This window comes from Orbicella faveolata, unplaced genomic scaffold (genome assembly GCF_042242905.1).
Source record: "Orbicella faveolata isolate gen_17 unplaced genomic scaffold, um_ofav_v1 contig_26, whole genome shotgun sequence".
NCBI classification, from domain to species: domain Eukaryota; kingdom Metazoa; phylum Cnidaria; class Anthozoa; order Scleractinia; family Merulinidae; genus Orbicella; species Orbicella faveolata.
In genome coordinates this window covers 10,686,280-10,699,614 of record NW_028301554.1, presented here as the reverse complement: position 1 = coordinate 10,699,614, position 13,335 = coordinate 10,686,280, and the positions used below count along the sequence as shown (strand labels likewise).

Here is a 13,335-nt window from a genome sequence, read left to right as displayed (position 1 = left end):
GCTCATGTGACGCAATGTATCGCGTGCGGGAAAGCAATAGTAAATTAGATATAAGGCTCAAAATGCTCTGAAAAGTGTCAAATTTGTTCTGATAAAGATTAATTAATCTTCAAGCTGGGCACGCTTCGATCGAATGGACTGAACATTAACTTTAATTTCTTGTGACTGTGGGTCTAGCGCGTATTGCACTTGGTTTTCCTATTTGTTTACTTTGTACTTCATGCGCGCGCTTTCTGTGCGTGCGTGCGCGTACAGTTTTTTGTACGGCGGCTAAATGCACCTACTGAAGAAGGGCTAAGCCCGAAACGTTTAGTTTATCAGAACAAATCTGACACTTTTCAGTGCATTTTGAGCCTTATATAAAACTTTTCGGCAGTGTCACGTGTAGCTACAGCAGTTAAGTTGTGCGCGCGCGATGTACGACATTTGAAGCGGCGCGCGCTTCTGCAACAAATTTGCACGCGCAACATTGCGCAAGTTTTCAACGGGTTTCTAATTTAAGCTGTTTTACGCTCAAGTACTATACTTTGTAGCCTTAAGAGTACTATTTTTTAGTCATTGGAAGTTTATTTGAACGTGTATTCAGTTATTTAAGGCTTTTTCATGCGTATTTGTTTCGCGTGTACGCTACCCTTGTTTCTAGGTCTTTCTAGTAAGTTCTGTGGTGTCGCGAAAGCACACACGTAGCGCCGCGACACCCAACTAGCGTTATAAAAGAGTAGTTTTTTCGTTAGCAAGATCAGTTGACGCAAGATCTGTTAATTCACCGCAAGTTAACAAGTTTCTCCAAGTTTATCATTGTTCTGGTGATCAAGGCAGCACCAAGGTAATTATTTTTTGCGCTAGTTTAGTTTGTTTATGTAAGCGGTTTGTATCTTTAGTCGTTTAAGTTCAGTTTCATCGCTTGTGAATAGTAAATTTAAGTCTTAAGGTTTTAGATAAAGTCAAGTTGTATACGACATCGTGTTTACCGTTACTGTTAATCGATCTTAAGTTTTCTCCTTTCATTTTTGTGAAAATTTTCAAAATCTACTCCACAGAATATTTTTGTAATTTTCCCTCTTTCTTCTTCTGTCTGAAATAAAAAGATTTTTATGAAAAAATATGGCGTCAACGGCTTAGCTTTAAAGATAGATGCAGTTGATGGTAAAAAGTGGGTTAAGTTTGTTGCTATGCAACAGTACAGTACACCTTTAATTTATGACTTTAACGTAATAAAAGGTACAGTAAAGAGTTACTTTAAAAAAATAGCACAGCCATTCAAAACAGTACAGTTCGAAGCCTGAAAAATCGCACCTAGCTCTAAAAGTCTTAAAAAAAACCCCAGAAAACTGACTCGTTTTGCTTTCACGTCTTCTCGGTCCGTATTGTAAGTTACCGATCCTCGTTTGTTTTTTTCCCTTCGATTTACGGCCCACTTGCTTCGCGCTTGGGCCATAAATCGAAGGAGAAAAAACTCTGTCCTTGTACGGATCTCGAACTCGGTTAGTAAGAGGTATGTATTTCAGATCAGTCTGGTTGGCTACATGTATCTCTGTACAAAAGTGTTTGAACTTGACGAAGCTGCTCACATCATATCTAGAACAATATAGGAAACCAACTCAATTGGCATATTTCAGAAAATCATGATTTGCCTGAAGAGGGAGCCTCATCAGAAATAGAAAATGATGATGCACGTATCCGTATGAGTCGTATGTAAGACGGTGAGCACGTGCGCATTTGGAGATTAAGAAGGGAGGAAATTTGAAGTTTGATTTTTCTGACTGGTGTCAATTCAGACGGTCAAGTAACCGGGAACAAGTCAAAGAACGCGAACAGGTCGAATATACCTATCATTGTAATGTCGGGCAAACAAGAACTTCTTCTCCGTTCTGTGGTCAATCAGTCATAATTGTATACTTGCATCTGTGACCTCTACTAATGAATATCCTCTGCTGCAGATTAGAGCATGTAGATTGATATCAGGAATCCCTTGGAACGACTGTTATTCTTGGCAAGCGTCGGTGTCTAGATCTGGTGTCTAGATCTGGTGTCTAGATCGACTCGGATAGACTTGTCTGGTCCCAAAGATATCTTTCCTTGCTTAATGCATGTGTTGCCATTATAATTGCCCAAGGTGCACTCTTCAAGATATCAAAGGGTAACTTTTATTTTGAGCCACTGCTCAGGCTCACTGCCAGTCAAGATGCAGGATCCCGATGGCTCAACCATACATTCATCGTACAATCTTATTTTCCCCAGGGGGTCCAATTTAACTTAGCCATGCTGTAATACATTTAAAAGATCTGTTTAAGACACTGCACTGTACGTTGCTCTAGTGTCCAACTGAGTTGTGACTGTAGGAGTATATACTTGGCGTGAAACGTAAGTGATTAATAAAGGATGATCTGCTATTTGTGCATTCTGGACAGTCCATTGTTTTGTTTGCCTTGATACATCTTATTAAACTGGGCACTGGACGTTCCCTTAAAAAGCAATCCTGGATTCAACTCGCACAGTCGGGTCCCTCCCACCCCTTATGTTCCTCCATACGTTGATACAGGTCAGAGAGCAACACGTCAGAGAGAAACATGGGAGGGACCCAAGAGACATAAATCTTAGATTTAAGATCTTACGGAAGAGCCAGAGTAAACTTGACTGCTTAATTTATGAGATGCTTTTTATAAAAGAACTTTGAGCCAACTTTGGACAGGCAGTCTGACTCCATCCACGCAAAGTTATTTTTATAGCGCAGAGTATTTTATATTTCATACCCACTGTATCTTTCGTAGATTTTAGTCCTATTGTCTTACCTAGCCTTTTGTATTATAGTTTTTAATCAAAGATTATGAGAGTGCGTTCAACGTCGTCACTTCGATATATCTATGACCTTAAATGATTTCATTAGCCGACTTTCAACCTCTATTGCTAAAATCAACATTTTTCATCAACAACCGAGGTTTTACAGACAGATGTCATAGTGTCAAAGTCTGTGCCAGTGAAGAGGTCCCCTGTAAACTACAATTTGTTGATACATTGCGTGACGGCGCCAGTTTCCGTAGCTTCACAAGTTTAATTGCCGGTTTTCATGTGATGTCATTATTCTCCAAAATTAAAAATTACTCATCCCACTGAAAATTTAGTTTCATCAAATGTAAGACTCTCTAATAACTTGGCGTTTTACAACGTTTAAGCTTGACAGCGTTCTTCATTTTGTAACAGGGCGCGTTTGAATTTCCAAGTTTACAAATGGTGGCCTGAGAAGGCTCTTGGGTAAGTCAAAAGATGAGCGGTCGCGTAAGTTTTTGCTAACTGAACAGTTCTTGCTCTAGAAGAAGTATTAATTTCAATGTGTCGGAGCTCTAGAGAATAACTTTTCGTTTAAATAGCAAAACTCAGTGACAGATGTTTCTGTTACTTTATGGCCGCTATTAATCTCGTTCCCACATCTGGCACCAACATGGCGTCTCCATACAAAGCTCTAAAAATTTGGGTGAAACGCTTCTCCAAATAACGCGCGAATGAAAAACCGCACGGACCTCAATCTTGGCGAGGTTGTTTATATAACAATCATCTATCGCATATCAGATTCTTGGGTTAATTTATTGAATGGTTGCGATCTTTATTTTTGATGGCGTGACAGTGCATAGCAGCAATAGAACTAAAATAATTACAATAACCATCAAATTTCGTGCTTAATATTTTCACATTAATAGCTAATTTGTAAAAGTATATTATTTTTACGTACATAATTCTAAGCTGGAAGCACAAATATAAGCCAGCACTTGCAAGCGCGTCGGTGTTCGTTTATTGTAAACAAACTTCGTGCGACTGACTCGAATATTTCCCCTGATGAATAGACAGTATTTACATTGGCGTGTCTTGGTTCAGGCTCACCCTTATGGATCTTGCCTTAAGAGTACTTTTCCATAGATTCCAAACAATATTCGACCCGATAAAGACTGAGCCGAGGACTGCGCTATCCGTCACGACTGGAACTAATCAATAGCTGTTCCCACGGTTAAAAAACATCAGAAACTTCCCTCTCAGACATCAGCTTTAATTCGCTTTTGTCTTCGTGTCACAGACTACGATGCTCAGACTTGTTCAGACTCACAGACTACGATCCTCAGACTGCTATGAAAACCACGAGCTAGTCTTTAGATATCCGGTTTACGATGCTCAGACTTGCTCAGACTACTACGAAAACCACGAGGTGCGCGATAGTCTGCGTATATGACGTATGACATATGAGTCAATGACGTCGTTCAAAATGGCGCAAAAAATGCAGACGGTCGACGAAAAATCTCAAAATAGTGACTCTTGAAACCATAGGGAAGCCATGATTATGAAACTGTGTTCTGCGAAAGCAATTACGTTTTGTAACGCTTAGTGCATATTTACATATTTTATCGCTTTACAAATTCTCACGTCTTATTTTACTAATATGTGCAAAAATTGTTCATCACTTTTTGTAAACTTTAAAATGATCTCAGCGAGATCGAAACGCCGTTTGATTTTATGTCTAGTTTTTAAACTCGTGGATACGCGAAGCGTAGGAACGTGTTTGTTGCGGGGACTCCGATATGCAAATGTGTCACTCACTCACTCACTCAGGTGTAGACACTGTTCGTAATTAGTCGTCCCGAACGACTTGAGAGCGCCCGAGCCCGACGCCATGTTGGAATAGTAACCGAGCCCGACGCCATATTGGAATAGTAACCGTGCCGTCAGTGCGAGCCTCGCTATCGTGTTTGCGCGGTTACTGTTGATGATTTTGTGGCTTTTACACACGATCATTAATATTAGGTCTTTTGCTAAATTGAAAAGCAGTTGACTTCGAATGTTCGAATTAGTGCTATGGCCAACTTGAAGGCTGAATTTCATGAGCATATGAGTCGTCCAGGCGTTCAAAATGACCAGGAGATGTGCATTTGTTTGCTGGAAAGTGATCTGAAAATGAGTAAATCTCATGCTAATGTGGTAAGCTTCGATGAGAATGTGTCTTATTTGTCGACCTTAATGAACTTATATGAGCAAAACGAACAATTTTTAATGAACGAAACAGCTATTTAATTTAGTAACATCTAAACCTGAGGTCAGCCGAAATATTGTTTTAAATATACGACGTTGTGACAGCCTTGCAGTAGTCTTTGACTTATTATCGTTTTACTTTTCAAGGTTGGCTGATTAGATCTCTTGTGAGATCCAACGTTCAATCAAGCAGGACCTTCGTTCAGAGCTTTGCAGTTTATAGCACTTAAGTTTTTCATGTTGAGTTGACAACGTTCAACCGACATCGAGTTAAGTTTAGAATAAAGTTGTGTTCTCTATACTCATCTTGTTTATTTTAGCACATTGATCTGAACTCTGAGTTGGATTTGAAATGCACAGAAAAAGATAACAAAGGGAAAGAAACCCCCTGTGAGCTTGTTGGAACACATTTATGGGTCGACAAACTTTTTGGATCAACACTGAAAATGCTTGCAAAAGAGGCTACTTATTTTGATGTATTTTACATGCAATATATATAGAGACAAGCGGTCCCACATTGGAAAAGAAGTGCTGTCTCATAGGAAACCTTACCTATAGCCTTGAGTGAAATGCAATGAAAAAGGTCTGTAAGCTCGTACGACTTGAATACATGCAAATTTTCCCAGCAGGCAGAGAAAGAGAACTCTATGAATTTTTTGGTAGGAGTGTCCTCTGTGACCCAAGAACTGTTAGCCTTTACCACTCCATGTTCAGCTGCAATTTTGCCACTCTAGCTATTCTGAACGTATGTGTTTGTAATATGTGTGCAACAAAAGCCAACGAAAAAAGCCTACTCTTTGTGAGATAAGTGTTTTAACAGCCTTTAATAATACACAAATAATTACAAGTTCACCAACATGTTCCATCTATAGATTATTTAATCCACAAGTTTGGCCATAGGTCTCCTTTGATTATTCTAAAATGTGTTTCGAAGAAACTACTTATTACTTAGAAAACTTAAACAGCAATGAATATTTCAAGGTTATGATATAGAAATCAAGTTAAATTAGTTTGATTTGAAAGAAGAATATTGTGTAGATCAAAGCACGACGAACTGAATTTTGCTAATCGAATATTGTAAGATAATGATTTTTGGAAGTCATAAGTTCTCTGATGGCTTGTACGGAGATTACTGTTTAAAAGTTGGAACGATATTTTATATAATAAAGTGTATTATCGTTTGTCTCACGATGTAGTCACTTGAGATGTAGATCGCGACGTTTCGACTGCTTACTGCTAGTCTTCTTCAGGCGATAAGGTCGACTGATTGCACGGTATCATTTATATCACAAAGGTCGGCTGTGATTGGTGCATTTCGATCCTTCTATTGTTCCATTGTTCCGGCGAGTAGCTGTTCCCTCAGTGGTCCGCTGTTGTACCGTTCTCCTGTTGTTGTGTTTCTTGATCGTGGGTATCCATGCAAGGTTAAATCCACTACCCAGCGAGTCTTTAATACCACCAAAGACCGTCAACAGCGCAAGTTTGAGAAACTTTTGCGAGAGAAACAGTCTTCTGTTTCTCCTACAACTTTTGTTGACAAAACAAAGTGGGTTATCAACTTGTCATCCAGGACCCTTAACGAAGCTGAGGTGTCCCTACTGAAGAAAGGTCTAAATTTCGCCGTGACTCCTACGAGCGTCCCAGCCACCGAGTTCATCGCCAAGATTGAGTCAGCAGTCAGGCCACTAGATGCGGAGCGAGCAGACACAGTCAGGAGATCCGTCAACAGCATCCTTCAACAGGCACAACCACCCACGCCCAACATCACGAAGGAACAGCAGGAGGCTCTTAAAAGCTTAAAAGAGGACAACTCAATCATGGTCCTTCCGGCCGACAAAGGACGCGCTAGCGTAATCCTGGACGCTGACACATACCACGCAAAAATGTCAGCGCTAATTGATTCCGGACCGTACCAGCTGCTCAACAAAGATCCGACAGACCGCTTTACCCGGAAGCTATCTGAGAAGCTGCTAACCCTGAAACGGAGTGGACACATATCTGAGGCGGTTTATAATAAGATCAGACCTCGACACAAACAACCATCTAGGATCTATGGTTTGCCGAAGATCCACAAGGCCGACACACCGCCTAGGCCAATTGTGTCGTGTGTCAACACCTTTGCATACGACCTGTCTGCTTTCTTGGCTAACGTATTATCTCCTCTTGCAGGTAACTCGAACTTCACAGTGAAGAACTCAACTGACTTCGCCTCCACCATCGCCAGTGAAGAGATCCAGGACCACGAGATCATGGTGTCTTTCGACGTAGAGTCACTGTTTACCAACGTACCGATCGAGGGCGCCATACAAGTCGCGCTACAAAAATGGAGAACGACGCAGGCCTGGCTGACCGCACGACACTTACACCAGTTCAAATCGCGGACCTCTTGAATTTCGTATTAAGATCCACGTACTTCCAGTACAACGGATCGATTCACGAACAACGAGACGGCCCAGCCATGGGGAGCCCTGTATCCGCGGTTATTGCTAATCTCTACATGGAGATATTTGAAGAACAAGCAATAGAGTCCGCACCTTGCAAGCCTAAGATCTGGAAACGCCACGTAGATGATACTTTCACCATCCTGGATCGGGATAGAGTTGATGTCTTCCTGCAACACCTGAACAGTCAACAACCATCAATCCGTTTCACCATGGAGATCGAGAACAACAACAAGATCGCCTTTCTCGACACGTCAGTTTACAGAGAACCTGTGTCTACAGGAAACCAACACATACTGATCAGTACCTAGCGTATGATTGACACCACCCTCAGTCAGTAAAGCGCGGTATTGTGAAGTGTCTGTACGACCGGGCTAAACGTCTCGTCACCAAACCATCAGTAATCGCTGGAGAGAAGAAACATCTGTCATCTGTACTTGTTTCTAACGGATATCCCTCCTCTTTTGTACAGAAGATCACAAAGGCACGAACAACCCCAAGAAGAGAGCCTGTCGCGGAATTTAAATCCACCGCCGTTTTACCTTATGTCCAAGGAGTTTCGGAGTCTCTCCGCCGCTGCCTAGAACAACAAGGCATTCGCACCGTCTTTAAGTCCGACACGACACTTCGGTCCCACTTAGTGCGACCAAAGGACACCGTCAACCCGGCTAAACAAGATGGTGTTGTCTACAGGATTCCCTGTGAGTGCGACAAAGTCTACATCGGGGAAACAGGGAGATCTATGCAAGAGAGGATCAAAGAACACGACAGGGATATATGACTCGCCCGAACCCAGACCTCCGCCGTTTCTGAACACACCCACGAGACCGGCCACTATCCTATCTGGAATGAGGTCAAGTTTATTGATCGAGATCCTCACTGGTACACACGTAGGGTCAAGGAGGCTATTCACATAAGACTTCACCCTAACAACATCAACAGGGATAGTGGAATTGAAATTCCTGAAGCATGGATACCCACGATCAAGAAACACAACAATAGGAGAACGGTACAACAGCGGACCACTGAGGGAACAGCTACTCGCCGGAACAATGGAACAATAGAAGGATCGAAATACACCAATCACAGCCGACCTTTGTGATATAAATGATACCGTGCAATCAGTCGACCTTATCGCCTGAAGAAGACTAGCAGTAAGCAGTCGAAACGTCGCGATCTACATCTCAAGTGACTACATCGTGAGACAAACGATAATACACTTTATTATTGCATCTACCACGATGAATAACAACAACCTTTTCCTCGATATTTTATATTTTTCTACAAAATTCAACTCTTAGAATAGAGTATTAAATGCAATACATAAGAAAGTGAGATTCATCTTCAATTTGATTTAACTCACAAAATGGCAGAGTCTGTTAACCCTTGGAATTTGATCATATCTACCACCGAGTTTCAGTCTTTAGTTTGTGATTGCCTATCCTAAATTTTACTAGTTCGTTTCCTTCGCTTAGCTTGCTTGTTAGGCCTAAACAAGAGGGAGGTGTATAATCGTTCTTAAAAGTGTTGAAAAATTCTAGTTTATTAGAGTTTTTCCCGGCATGTTGCCAGTAGTAGATATACTTTTGTTGCACTAGGCTAACATAATGTTTGATTTTAGCATTAGTTAAGTAGGTAAGATCAAAACAAGGCAAATTGTAAAATTAAGACACACTTGATTAGAATAGAAACTATTTTCCTCAAATAAGTATAACTTGAAACAATTTTATTGGGCTCATTGTCTATGTAAAAATCAGACTCCATACATTCCTTAGCACGTTTGTGAAAGATCATAACTGTTTTTTGTTTGGATTGATACTTAAGGTAATTCCCCTGAAATAAAACTGTCAATAGATTTTTGTTCAAACTTTGTCCTCTGAATATTTATCATATGAGAATTTTAATTATAAAATGAAAAGGAGAGGTGCCCATGATCGTTAAGGAGCAGTAAGGAAATGTTTATTACAAGAACGAATTCCAGGTTATTGTAAAATTTTTGTAAGCCCAGACTCATGAAAACACGACTCAAACTACAGTCAATACTTGTGTCGGACACAAATAAACTTTTTAAGTTTGATTTTGACAGACAGCTGAATCCTTGTCAAAATATTGGAACCAAATTGCTTGCCACGGCTATCAAACTGCAAAATAGAAAAGAAGTACACTGTGCAGCTGCTATTTTATTATTTTTAAATCAGATCAGTCTTTTCTAACGCAAAGCTAATGATTAGTTGATTAAAACGATTGGAAGAAAAATTGGGGTGCCCGAGCTCGAGCTCGTTGGTGAGCTATAGCCTTTTTTCAACTGACAGAACTCAATATCAACACAGGGAGCCCTCACATCCGTTTAGAGCATGAATAAAAGATGAACCTACCTTTATCGCGCGTGTTTTGTGTTTTGTGGCGGCCATTTTGAATTTTTAATACGCGCGCGGTATGCTAGTGCGAGGTCTGGAACCGAAATTACGGAAAATCGATCGGAGCCTGCTCGGAGCTCTAAGTAAATGACAAGGGATGAAACTGAAATGATAGCGTTCTAAATTTGCATTAGTTCGAGGAGAAATTTACTTCGTAATTTAACGAAAATTACTCTGTGGGAAGAAGAAGCATTAAACTAAATATATCTACGCTCATTTAGTCCAAACATCTAGAAGGTCTGCGATATTTTGGCGTTGTTTTAAACAACTCGCTTTCGCACTATGTTTCTGCCAGTTGGGGGTCACGGAAGTGAGAAATGCGAAACGTTGATTGACAGAATCGAAGCGGAAGTGATAGTGTCGCTTGTTCTGATTGGTCAGTTCTAATTCCGGAAGTTGGATGATTTTATTCCGGAAATAGAATGCTGCCACAAGGCCAAGGCCAGATATTCCCGATTTATGACGCCACACTGGCGGGAAGAGTTCGAAAGAGTTCTCATTTATTTGGAAGAATTCAGGAATTTCATGACTGTTATGTTAGGAAATTTCTTCCACCTGACAACATGAGGTAAGTATTAATAGTAGGAGAAGATTTTGCCAATGTCAATCAACTCTAAGGTAATTTTGTGATTTGAGACGGCGAGATTCACGTTAATTGGCGACCTTTTCGGTACTGCGATTCAGATCAGCTTAAAAATTATGTTGCTGTTCGTTTGCCTCTAGCGGTTTGACTGACTGTCAAAGGAAAGTGCTGGATGTCGTTTTGGCTGGTCACAATACTTTTATTGCTGGGGCCGCCGGTAGTGGGAAGTCCTTCCTCATGAAGCAAATTTGTGAGCGTACAGAGAAAACGGTTTGCGTAACAAGCACGACTGGACGTGCAGCGAAGGTTTTAAAAAACAAAGCCAAAACAATCCATTCATTTGCGGGAATTGGTGACTGCCACGAACCTAAAGAGGTATGTTGTGTGTTTCATGTTTATCTGGCTGCTTTTGTGTGTGTGTGTGTGTGTGTGTGTGTTGGTTTCAGAGAAATAACTGATATGTTTGAATATATGGGTGCACGCTGCTGGTACACGAACGTAACAATGCAATGCAGGAAATTCGTATTATTGTAGAATTTCAACAATTTTTTTATGAAGTATAATCGGTGAAAAGAGCCTGGTAAACTGTCCTGATCAAAAGGCTAGACTGAAATCCTACTGTGTGTTTATGCTGAAAAACAGCGCGTCGCTTTTAATTGTTTGTGTGCGGCTGTTATAGTTGGGGTCACTTTTGCATTTGCTGCAAAATTATTCCTTAATTTCGTTATGTCATTGAAGCACAATATCTAAAGTTAAATTGATCACAAATTATCCGGCTGAATATGGGCTCTGAAAACAGATCATTGAAACAGTTGAAGTTAAGGAGGAATCTTAAGCCGGTCTGTCGGTTTTCCCAATGATCAAACATTTTCATACAATGTGCACGTCATGATGGATGAAACCCGCTAAACCATCAAAGCTTCTTTTTTGCAATGCACATTTAGTGTAGAATTTTTAACTCAAACATTTTCATTCAGCTTCTTGCTTTAGTGACTTCAACTGCCGAGGATGACGGATGAAAATGTTGATCGTTTAAAAGTGGCCGGTGGTTCCACGGGGCCTTGAAAAAAGATTAAACATTCACAAATACATTCATTACAAGCGATAAATCGTTCGCTCTTTCACACAAAACCCGTTTTATTCCATTTTTCCTTGGATTAACTAGATTGGGCCGACTTTTCCGTGCAATTTTCTTGTACTGGAGTAAATCCGAATCATTTTTTTTTTCACTGTACCGCGCGCCAAATCATCTGACATGAAATGGCTCTTTATTCCACTCTACTCTTAGTCCGATTTCTATTTAAATGCTTGTGAAGCCATAAAACGTAGCCAGTCCAAATTACGATATGTCGATTTAAATCTGTTAGGTGATTCACGAGTGCTATAAACATGTACATGTAGATCTCAAACACAACCCTCTTTTTACGCTGAATACTAAGCCGTGACCTGAGGTCAAGGTCACCGCGGCCGTAGAACATACAAGGTCAACTAATATTTATGACCAGGAGTCCAAATTGTTTTAATTTTAATTTTTGTAAATCAAAACAACTTTGCCATTAAAAACCACGATATGCCGATTGAGAAGTGCTAAGCTACCTGTGGATCTCACATCTCTCTTTGTTAACACTGGGCATGGAATACAAAGCGCTCTGGAGGAAAAGCCACGAGTTCGCGACATCATGCCTTGGTCACATTTAATGTTCGAGGCAAACCACAGCGTCTTAGTAGATCTTCACCGGAAAAGGCACTGCTTTTTTCAAAATACTTTTAGTTCACCATGTTCAGAAGTAGAGAGAGCTCCTAGATGTCGGTTCCACGGAAATTCGTTTACGTGACAATTCCTGCGTTACAGTGTTGTCATCGGCTCTCGCTGCCGAAAATAGACTGTAAGCAGTCTCTGTTGTTTTCCTAGAGTGACACCATGAATAGTAGAAGACGCGACATCGCAGACAAGGGGATAATTATTCTTCTTTAGCCCAAGATAGACACGAGTAGCTGGCTTCCCTCGTTCAGTTCTTCGTTTGGTTTTCGTGACATTTGGGAAGATCTTTCTAATTACACGACCAAATGCACTCGCATCTACTGGCTTCAAATCCGGGCAGTTTTCTTTCGCCTGCCAACCATTCGCCAAATATCTTTCGTACAACTCCGCACAGGGCACATAATTTCTTTCATTCGCCTCACTGTAGTTTTCAACCAGCCTAGTTTAAGTCGAGAAAAAATTTTTTCACTACCTGACTGACGCGTACACCATCGATCTTCATTAAAATTCGAGTAGCGAACTAAGCCTCTTGAACTTTTGTACTCACCATTCCGTTATTTTAAGTTTGTTTCTCGACTCAATGTTGATTCCTTCACATTCCACAGCGCTGGCTGAATTATTTTTCAAAACATTTGCAACATTAAGAGGAGGCCATTGGTCCGCCATATTGCAACACTTTGAACGCACGTCACGAAACCCGCATTTTGACTTCCGGTCTCTCTTTCACATCCTATTTCCGTTCCCCCCAACTGACAGAGACATACGACGAAAGCTAGTCAGAAGTTTCATCCCTTGTCACTTTATTATCCTCGGTGAGCGATCGGCTACCCCCGAGAATTTGCGAATTTTCCCGCCCGTCCCAGACTTCCGTAATTTCGGCTCCAGACCTCGCACTAGCACACCACGCGCGTATTAAAAATTCAAAATGGCCGCCACAAAACACAAAACACGCGCGATAAAGGTAGGTTCATCTTTTATTCATGTTCTAAACGGATCTGAGGGCTCCCTGTGTATCAAGGCAAATCCGCCATGATTTTAATGTGCGCGTGCACGAGCGCGCGCTACTGACGCCATAAATTATGCGCAGTAAGGATGCGCAATACAAATGTGAGGAATCAC

At 40.9% G+C, this 13,335-nt stretch overlaps 2 protein-coding genes across 2 annotated transcripts; one reads left to right on the top strand and one right to left on the bottom strand.

Annotated features, from left to right (window-relative positions):
• The first annotated feature begins 9,921 nt into the window (after nucleotides 1-9,921).
• On the top strand, nucleotides 9,922-11,280 carry LOC149108125 (uncharacterized). Its single transcript, XM_089295788.1, has 2 exons — nucleotides 9,922-10,439; nucleotides 10,595-11,280. The coding sequence occupies exons 1-2, from the start codon at nucleotides 10,294-10,296 to the stop codon at nucleotides 10,986-10,988; spliced, it is 540 nt and encodes a 179-aa protein (XP_089151914.1). The 5' UTR covers nucleotides 9,922-10,293; the 3' UTR covers nucleotides 10,989-11,280.
• Nucleotides 11,281-11,549: 269 nt separating this feature from the next.
• LOC149108124 (uncharacterized) lies at nucleotides 11,550-12,959 on the bottom strand. The gene is made up of 2 exons (XM_089296260.1): nucleotides 12,764-12,959; nucleotides 11,550-12,655 (listed from the first exon to the last, which is right to left on the bottom strand). The coding sequence occupies exons 1-2, from the start codon at nucleotides 12,880-12,882 to the stop codon at nucleotides 12,301-12,303; spliced, it is 474 nt and encodes a 157-aa protein (XP_089152386.1). The 5' UTR covers nucleotides 12,883-12,959; the 3' UTR covers nucleotides 11,550-12,300.
• Nucleotides 12,960-13,335: the final 376 nt, after the last annotated feature.